At 41.3% G+C, this 10,627-nt stretch overlaps 1 protein-coding gene across 1 annotated transcript in view; it reads left to right on the top strand.

Annotated features, from left to right (window-relative positions):
- The window catches only part of CMYA5 (cardiomyopathy associated 5), a 99,077-nt gene that overhangs the window by 46,579 nt on the left and 41,871 nt on the right, over window positions 1–10,627 (top strand). Inside the window, 1 exon segment of the mRNA XM_040225898.1 lies at window positions 1–7,808. This exon segment is cut by the window's left edge and continues 4 nt beyond it. Coding sequence (XP_040081832.1) covers window positions 1–7,808 — 7,808 coding nt within the window.

The raw sequence follows: 10,627 nt of genomic DNA, 5'->3' as shown, positions 1-10,627 counted from the left end.
ATACCCCAGAGGTGGCCTCGTTACCTGAATGCTCCCTCCCACCATCCGCAACTGAGGGGACTCCTGAATGCCAGGCCCCTCGACTTTCAGCTGCCCCACCTGATCACGTGGTCCTCTCGGAAGAAGAGAGAGTAGAAATGGAGCGGTACACACCCTCTTCCACCTCTGCTTCTGAACTTTCAGTACCACCATATGCAACACCAGAATCACAGGAGGAAGAAATTGTCCACACATCCCCTTTAAATCTAAAAGGTTCCTCCTCCCCCATGATTTTCTCAGAAGAAGAGCAAGAAGACATTGGACCTTTTTCTCCAGACTCGGCTTTTGTGTCAGAATTCTCATTTCCACCCTACGCAACAACAGGGAAGAGAGAATTTGAGTGTGATTCTCCAATATGTTTAACATCACCATCTGAACACACTATTTTGTCAGATGAAGACACTGAGGAAACGGAACTTTTTTCTCCAGACTCAGCATCACTAGCTTCCATCCCACCATATAGGATCCCAGAAGTGAACAAAAAGGAAATTGAGCCCGATTCACTGTTAACTGCAATGGCTGCATCAGGATATTCCCGCTTCTCAGAAGCAGATGAGGAAGAAATTGCACCAACAACGACTACACCTGTACCTGAGCATCTAAGTTCATCACAGAAGCAAAGAGCTGAACCTTCGATGTCTGCACCTGAAGACTTGAGTCAGCTCCCTTCAACAAATGAAGCAGAGAAAGCAGAAATTAAGCCAGATGCTCAAACAACATCAACATCTGTATCTGAATATCTCATTCTGGCACAGAAGCAGAGAACTCGAATGTATTCAGAACCTGAGCCTGAAGACTTGGTTCCACCAAGTTTAACCAGTGATTCAGAGAGGGGAGAAACCAAGTCTAGTTCATCGCTAGCTGCAACACCTGCACAATCGCCCACAGTAAAGGAAGAAACCAAACTTGTTTTGCCGGCCTCTCAGTGTTCAGTTTCACCTGATTCAGTACATGCAATTAAGAAAGAACAAGAACCCAAAACATCCCTCACTCCAAAATCTGCAGATGAACAGATGGCTTTGTTGAAAGTTGAAAGTAAGGAAGAAATTGTGCCTGATTCTCAAGAAGCTATAGCACATGTATTGCGGGATCAAGAAATGGAGCCTCAGCCTCCAAATGTCCCAGAGTCTGGGATGAAAGATTCAGTTCTGCCTGACTTGGCAGATGAGCCAAAGAAGGATGTCAAACCCAACTTAGCTCCAACTGTGACATCTGAACCAGAACAGAGAAGGTTGTCAGAGAATGAGCCTGAAGTAATGAAGCCATATTCACCTCTAAAGGAAACATCTTTATCTAGACCTGAGATTTCATCAGTGGTAAAAACAGAAGTGAAACTTGATTCTAAAGTGACTGGTACACCTAGAGTGCTGCATTCAACTTCACCAGGAGTGGAACAGGAAGTTGAGCATGGACCACCTGTAGCAGAATTTTCAGCTTTGTCAGAAGAAATAAAGAAAGAAATTGAACCCAGTTCTTCAATAACCACAGCCTCTGAGACAAAGCATGATTCAAACTTAACCAAATTAGCAAAAGAAGAAATCCCAACAGACTTACCTCTTACCACCCCTATGGAACATCCAGTCTTAACAAAGGTAGAAAAGAGTGAATTAGGAAGTGGTTTACCACCTATAGATGAGCACTCACTTTTTAAAGAAGAAGGCAAGGTAGCAATCAAAGCTAGCCCTTCTCCCACTGAAACTGCTGATTCACAATATCCAGCTTGGTCCGAAGTCAAGAAAGAAGTTAAATTTGATTTACCTGCAAGCATACCCTCTATATCAGAGCATTCTGTTGTGTCAAAGGTAGAGACTGAAGACATTAAACCTGGGTTGGCAATAACCAAGACTTTGTCTTCTCAGCATCTAGATGTATCAAAGGAAGCAAGGGTGGAAGACAAACAAGATCTTTCATTTCCTACAGTTCTTGACTCTGAATATTTGGATTTATCACAGAAAAAAAATTCTGTGTCTGCCTCAGAGATGTCGGGACCTGAACATGTGCCTTCACTCAGCCCAGGTGGTGAGATAAAGAAAACAGAAACTGAACTTCCTTCCTCACAGAACGTGTCACCTGCACCCAAATATATAGTCCCAAAAGGCAAAGATGAGGTGACAGCAAGTTCTCCTCCTGTGCTGGAACATTTAACATCAGATGATTTAGCTTCAACATTCTTAACCTTCGGTGGTGATAAGAAGGAACAGGCAGTAGAGACACCCTCTGTAATTCAGGGAGATTTCCGGTCAGAAAAACCAGGTCTCGCTCTGGCACCGCTGTCCATGGAACCTGAGAAGAGAGACAAGACACATCCAGTATCAGAGTTACCTGATACTGAAAATGCTGGCTCAGAATTTGCTGGTGATGTAAGTAGGCAAAGTGGATCCATACAGACAGAACATATAAAATCTCCCCTACCTGAAACAGAGGATTCTGTCTTAGCAAAGGGCCTACCTGAGCTCAGGAGCCGAGGAGAAGGAAAAGAGGAAAACAGGGAACTTCACGTGTCAACTACAGTTCCTGAAACTTCAGAGGTGTCTTCATACCTTAGGGAGGAACCTCAGATTCAAGAAATGAAACCTCTCTCTGCTAAGGTCGTTAGCTTAGGATCAAGGGAAGCATTTACCTCTCGGCTTGAAGGAGACAGCCTAGAAGAACTTCAGTCATTCACTTTATCCTCAGAAGGATTATCAGAAGAGCTGAACCGTTCAGCTGACTTTAAAAAAGAAGAAAAACAAGAAATAAGCCCCTTACAGCCAGCAGGAAATTTGAAGGCACAAGTGACAGAAGATACTGTAACTGAGCTAAATGAAACTGACCAACCAAACTCATTTCATGTACTGCAGAGTATAGCAGAGCCGTCAAAGACTGCTTCTTCTGACCTCTTTGTGCAACAGAAGCCTGAAGAAGCCCTTGATTCAGATCAAGCTGCTGCATTGCCTGACATAAGCAGGTCTTTTGCAGATAAACAAGACCTGGGTATTAAACAAGTTTTGTTTATGAAAGAAAATTTGCCTTTGGAAGAATCAAAATTACTTATGACAACTGAACCTACAGATGTTAGAGAAACACACATGGAAGAGGCCCTTATTTCTCCAAAGGATGAAAACTGGATGCTGACAAAGCCAGAAAGAGACTTGGTAAGTCATCATGAAGAAAGAGTCATGGGATCTGTGCAGCTGGATTCTTCTGGTACCAGTGATCTGATGACAGGGCAGCTCAAGCCTGCTCTGCCAGAGAAAGACCACACGCCTGAAATCAGAAAGCAAATTCTGCCACCTTCTGCAGAAGAATCTCACTTAGCATTCCAAGAACCAGTGTCTACTCTTGATACCTCCCGTGATAATATAGAGACCTTAGCAACTGAAACTTACTCTTCTGAAGACATAAAGCTGGCCCCCAAACCAAAATCTTTAGTTCCAGCTCGAAATGTGGAGAGAAGTGAGGCAGAAGGGAAGCAGACCCTTTCTTTTGTTGGGGGTGAAAGTTTGGTAGTAGAGAAAGCAAACACAGAAATTTCCAGGCCTTGCAAAGAAGACAGCCAGGAAGAAATCAAAACACCTTATGAAGGAGGCCTCCAGAAACCAGTGTCTGGCCCATCAATGGAACAAGTCAAATTAGAAACTCCTCCCTCTCTTGTCAAAGCTGCTCGTGTCTTGGCTGAAGAGGCAGAACTTGCACTGGGCGTTGAAAAAGAAGCACATGGCCGTATATCCCCTTTGCCTGGAGAGAAACCATTAGAAGAATACAACGTGGTTCAGCCAAAGGTTGCAGATGATGCTAATGAGAGAGGGAAACCACCATCCAAAGTCAAAGCACCCACACAAATAAAACCACTCTCCTCAACCCAAGGAAATGAATCTCCACCCCTAGAGTCACCTGAGGTGATACAAAAGCCACCCACGCAGCAGAAGGCAGTGGAGCCAAGCATCTCTGAGGAAAAGGGAAAGAAAGGAATTTCATCGTTCACATCATGGGTGTCTAGTTTCTTTTTTAGATCAAGCACTCAAGATAATAAAGTTGCTGAAAAAGAAGATTTAGAAGCTCAGCCCAGCCCATCTGAAGAAAAAACAGTGACTGGGATAGATTCTGAAGGTTCTGCTCCAGCTGATGTTCATAGACCTGAGAAGCCAGTGGAACCTAAAACTGCTTCAGAATCTGCAGATTCTTTAGTTAAGTCTGGTGAGCATCAAGATTTTAAAGAAAAACCCGCATTGTTATCAAATGTAGAAGTCTCGCGGCAGCCAAAATCCAACGTTGAGGCATCCAGTGACGATTATGGAAAGAAAGAAGTCCTAGACTATTCAGAAAAAATGGACCTGACCTCAGTAGTTACTTCTGCTGATGGCGAAGGGCATCTAAGAATCCAATCTTATTCTCCCATGAGTGAGAAATCCATTATGGAAGAAGCCAAAAATGCTGTTCCTCTTCATGTCACTGACGGTAAAAGACTCCAGAAGCCAGAAATCTCCCCTCGATCTAAATGGAATATTTCTATTCTTAAAGAAGAGCCAAGAAGTGATCAAAAAGGAAAACCACTCTTATCTGTTGATGCAACAGATAAGGTGCCACAACAGCCAGAACCAGCTTCATCGAGCTTTGCAAGTAAAACTATCACAGAGGAATCAGAGAAGCTGGAGTCAGTAATTTTGCCAGGAGAAGAACCTAAAGGCAGTTTAATTGATCTTGGTGAAGACAGACTAGGGAAAGAGATGCCAAAACCCGTTTCCTTGAAAACTTCTGAAGAGGAAATAAAACTCAGATCTGTTAGCCCAGCTGAGGAGAAAGGTGACTTGGGAATGAGATCATATTCCTTGGCAGAGAAGAAGGTTCTGGCAGAAGAACAAGAGACAGCAGCCCCATTAGAACATAGAGATATTAATGAAATAGAGAAGGCAAAAATTATACATGGGCCTAGCCCTGTTAAATTGGAAGAACCAAAAGCTGCTACTGTGCTGCAGCAAGTCTGTCAAAATGAAGACCACAAAGAAAGATACAAAATTATTGAGGAGGAGAAAGGAGAAGAAAAAGAAGAGCGGTCACATGCATTTTCAGAAGGGAGGGAGCAGGAAATACAGCCATATTCCATAAGTATAGCCGGGCATCAGCCCGAAGAGTCAGATATCTCCTTCCGTCTTACTTTGGGTGAAACCCAACCATTTTCATTAGTTAAAACTACAGAAGCTGCTGAAACATCAGAAACCACGATCTCAGAGGCTTACTCTGAAATCAGGGAAACAAAGGCAGTAGGAAGTCAACCACATCCATTAGAAGAACGTGAAGTTTTGGTGGAGGGAACCAAGGCTTTCCTTCCAGTGGATCTTCCTTATCATGATGAAATAAATGAGCCCTCTTTACCTAAGGAAGGAAACCTGGTACTGGAAAAGTCAAGCAGGGATGTGGTGACTCACAGTGAAGAAAAGGGACAGGTCATAGTGTCAGAGCTGCCAAAAGGTGGCTCAATTGGTACCACAAAAGAAAGTAAACAAGGCCCTCCATCTAAAGAATCTGAAAGGATTTTAGATCGTCCTTTTGGCGAAACAAAGAGCTTAGAAACACCTTCATATCTGTTGTCATCTGTGAAACCACACACACTCACTTCAGGAGCATCTCCAGAAGTTAGTCCAGAGAAGAAGCAAGAACTACCATGGTCAGAAGTGACTCCAGATAGGCCTACAGTCCTTACTACTCAAACATCTAAAGATCTAACATCTGAAATGTTTGAACAGCCTGTTCTTGTTTCAAAACACCACTTGGAGGCTGTAGAAGATTCCCAAATAAATGAACCATGCCCTTCAGCAAGCAGTAACTATGCTCAATTTATAACTAATGCAACAATCAGTGCTGATGAGGTGGTTTCTAAGGAGCCTGAAGACACAAGCGTAAGAGATGAAGAATTTACAGTGACTAGTAAGCCAGCTGGACTTTCTGAAGAGCAAAAGAGTGCCTTCAGTATCATTTCTGAGGGTTGTGAGATACTGAATATTCATGCTCCTGCATTTATTTCTTCAGTTGATCAGGAAGAAAGTGAACAAATGCAAGATAAGTTAGAATATTTGGAAGAGAAGATCTCATTTAAGCCTATACTCCTCCATGATGAGAGTGAGGAAATTGCTTGCCATAAAACACTACAGAGTAAGTTAGAAGATTCTGAAATAAAAGCTATATCATTGAAAGAAGACCAACAGAAGGCAATTCATACAACCAAAGAGGAGATCCCCACAGACTCTGAAACTGGTGATTTCGCCTTTAATCAGCCCACAAGTCCCGATGAAGAGGATTACTTTGAAAAATATACATTGATTGATTATAACATCTCCCCTGACCCAGAAAAACAGAGAGCTCCATGGAAATTAGAGGCAGGACTATCAAAGGGAGTTCCAGAAGAAACTGTCTCTTTCCCAGAACATTCAGAGGAAGGTGCCCTAGAACGTGAATATGACTTGGTGAAATTAGATGAAAGTTTCTATGGACTTGTAAAGGACTACAGCAAATTATCTGACCCAGAGACCCAAAAGCCTTTGGTTATCCAAAAAGTAACAGACAGAGATGCTCCAAAGAGCACAGACAGAGATGTGGACTCAAAGTCACCTGGGATGCCTTTATTTGATGAAGAGGAAGGAGTTTTGTCACGAACCCAGATATTTCCTACCACTGCAAAAGCCATCACTCCTGAACTTCTGGAGGAGCCACCTGCACTTGCATTTTTATACAAAGATCTGTATGAAGAAGCAGTTGGAGAGAAAAAGAAAGAAGGGGAGACAGCTTCTGAAGGTGACAGTGTGAATTCTGAAGCTTCATTTCCAAGCAGAAATTCTGACACCGAAGATGGAACAGGAATATATTTTGAGAAGTACATACTCAAAGATGACATTCTCCATGACACATCTGTAACTGAAAAGGACCAAGGCCAAGGTCTCGAAGAAAAGCCAATTGCTAAGGATGATTCATACCAACCAATAACCGCAGAAGGGGAGATTTGGGGCAAGTTTGCAACTATTGGCAGGGAGGAGAGTCTGGAAGAGAAACAGAAAGCAGCTTACAGGGAAGGAGAATCAGTAGGCCACATGGAGACCCTTGACAATGTAGCCATGCCGAGGAAAGCTCCCATCACTGAGGAAGTGAGAGTGGTTACCCAGAGGATAAGCTATGCGGTTCCGTTTGAAGACACTCATCATGTCCTGGAGAGAGTAGATGAAACAAGCAGTCAGACTAATGAAGCAGCAAATGCAAACCCAGAGGTCAGTCTGAATGTCCCAGTGCAAGTGTCCTTCCCAGAGGAAGAATTTGCATCCGGTGCAACTTGCATGCAAGAAACACTGCAAGAAGAACCTCAAATAATGCTTCCCCCCGAGCCGAGTGGAGACTGGGTCCGCAGTAGCCCTGTTCAGGATGAGTATGAATTCGCTGAATCCCTGAATTATGAAGTGGTTACTCAAGACACTCTTTCCGAAGACCTGTATTCGGAGTCCACCCCTGAAGATGTGTTATCTCAAGGAAAAGAATCCTTTGAACATGTCAGTGAAAATGAACTTGTGACTGAAGCAGAACAAAGAAAGTCTGCTGAACAGAAAGAGTTGGACATAGAGATGGCAGAACAAGACCAGTTACTATCAGAGTTGGTAATGGAGAAGGAACAAAAGGAAATGAAAACATCTCAGATTGACACATATTGCTACACATGCAAAAGCCCAATTTCTGCTGTTGACAAGATGCTTGGCACTCACAAGGACCATGAGATTTCAACACTTGATACAGCTATAAGTGCTGTAAAGGTAAATAGATTTTAAAGTATAGTGTGTAATCATATGTAGACAATTAATCTGTTTTCTCATTTTCTCAATTTAAAAAATGACCAATATTTGATACATCCATCTTTAGGCATAATAGTCTGAAAAAAAAAACCTAAGAATATTTCTCTAGTTATTTAGTTAACATCACTTTGACAGGCATTTATTGGGTACATAATATGTGCCAGTTTTTTTTTCTTCTAAATTCTCTGTATACCAGGATAAATAACTGGCATCCCCAGTTAACTGTCTTTGAGGTCTCTTATTTTATAAAAGTAGCCCTTAACATTATCCAAAAAAGAAATAATTTTAAATACAAAAATACATGTTAGAGTATAGAACAAAATTTATTTTCTATTATCTACAGTATGATCCTTTAAAAATATACATTATATCATATGAAACAATTTTACTACAAGCTTTATAAAATGCTCAAGACAGTAAGACATTTAAAATTTTGATTTTCTCCACATTTCTTCTTTATTTATAAAATTGATGGTAGAAATGGAAAGTTTTTGCATTCCTTCTGGCTATGTCTGTAGACTCCCAATGTTAGAAAGTTAGTCACAACACCTATCCTTATAAATATCTTACTTCTTAGAAATACTATTGGAACTCAAACACTTAGTCTTTAAGATTCTCACCTACCTTTCAATAGCCTTCTAACTGGAATCTCCACTCTTATTTCATCAATCTATTCTCCATGCAGTAGCAGAATGATCTAAAATTGCAAGTAATAGCAAGAACTGAGCACTTAACTATGGGCCAGGCAATGTATCAAGTTCTTTATATACAGGATATCTTTTAATTCTCACAAAAACCCTGTCACTGTCTTTGATTTGGAGGTAACAAAATGGGCTCAGAGAACCCATTAAGTCCAAGATCATAGAAGATAGAACTAGGATTGGTACCCAGATCTGTCTGATGCCAGAGCTCATGCTTTTGATGTGCATCTTCGTTACTCTGCTCAGGGCCTTTGTAACGGTAGCGGTTTTCAATATGATCATTCAGTTAGATCACTGATAATTGTCAGATTCATTTTGATTCAGTAGGATAACACATTTGAATCTTGGTTTTTTTTTTCTGGAAAAATAATCCTTCTCAACTTGTATGATATTGGTTCTATTTTTCCAGTGTGAAATTTTGTTGAAACTTTACCTAGTCAAGTTTGGGGGTAGGCCATGGTTCAATTTCTTTTTGGGGTCTCAGGCATTCAGATGCATCAGCACCAATGAAACATGTCCCGTTCTTTGATGACACCTGGTTTTGTTAACTAACAACTACTGGGTACTGTCAGCAGAAAGAAGACTTTTTTCCAGCCTTCTTAATTATGTTCTGTTTATCTCTGTGAGTTTTAGAAATTAAAAAAATAATTCTGTCTAAATCCTGTCAATTTAAAACAAATTTCAGAAACAGAGAGAGATATGATGTCTCCTGCTTTAAAACCATTTTAAAGTTCTTTTTATTTTTCTCCGGACCTTCTCCAAAGAGTATGAACAGAAAGTGTAAAATAAATTGACTAAGCCAGAGACTTGCTTCGTTTATTAAATGGACTGTGAAGATTGAGTTGGTTGGCACTTTTTAAAAATTAAAAATAAATTTAAGAAGTTGTCACTTGAAAATTCTTTAGCATCTTGTGAGTGGCCATCTGTGGTTTTTTGGGAACTGACGGCTGCATTTGTAGATTATCCAGGTCCTGGCTTCTCCCTCCACTCTCTCCCCGTTGTGGTGGATTATCTTTTATCTGTCATTAATTTCTTCCAGCACTCTCTTCCTTCCCTCTTTCTCTCTCCCTTCCTATTCCATGTTAAGAGCTGTGCTCATCATAGGGAATAAAAATGAAAATAAAGGAACCTGGACGTGTAGCTCCCCCAAATCACATAGCATCCTGGAAATGCAGTGTTCTGAGCGAGAAACCCTCTGGGAGTGAGTGAAATGGTGGAGGGGGACTGGAGAGAGGGGGAAGGTGTCTTGAGAAGGTGCAGCTTTGGCGAGCCTAAATAGGATAGAGTTCTTCTAACAAACCAGGGCAGGGAGGACATTCTAGACACAGGGATTGCCTTCTAAAAAGGCACATAGGTGAGAGAATCCTGGAGCCCTGTGGAGAAGAGGCGGGGGCATGAGCAGGAAGCAGAGAACCAGATCCTGGAGGGACTTCCCACAATGTAATCTCTCCATCATTCTGTGGATAGTGAATCAGGCGGATGGAAGCTCTTTTATTCTGTGTTGTTAAGTTTTGCAGGAAAGATCACAGCTACCTTTATAACTAATACGTACTGTTGAGGGTCATTAGAATCTTAAGATCTCTTTAGTAGTAGTTTTCATTGTTTGGTGTGCTAGATTTCAGGCCTGGTGACTTCTCAGGGTCATGTGAGGCAAGCGCACCTGGAACCACTGGTGCAAATGTGAGGAGGTTTCTTAGCTATGTTGGACCAGTGCAGAGAAAAGTCTGCTAAGAAGAAAGACAGTGTATAAAAATTGAGGCCTTACTAAGGAGAAAGAATTCAATTCATAGTTTACTAAAACAAGTATACTTTGAATTCACCAGCTGACTAAGAAGGCCTTCTTCTTGCACAGGAAAATAAACTGTTTATTGCTCTCACTCATAAGCCTCCTAATTGTTTATCAGACCTTACCTATATAGTCAAATTAGATGAAGCAGCAAATAAAATTTAAAAGTTGATTTGTTTGTGAACATGATATAGTGTATCTCTACCAAACATACTAAATTTATAAGGAAATTGGAACTCTCTGCTTGAAGTTCTTTTCTCAAATGTCGTATACTAAGGATAGCTCCATTCTTT

Source organism: Oryx dammah, unplaced genomic scaffold (genome assembly GCF_014754425.2).
Source record: "Oryx dammah isolate SB20612 unplaced genomic scaffold, SCBI_Odam_1.1 HiC_scaffold_26, whole genome shotgun sequence".
Classification (NCBI taxonomy): Eukaryota; Metazoa; Chordata; class Mammalia; order Artiodactyla; family Bovidae; genus Oryx; species Oryx dammah.
This window is presented reverse-complemented; position numbering and strand designations above follow the sequence as displayed.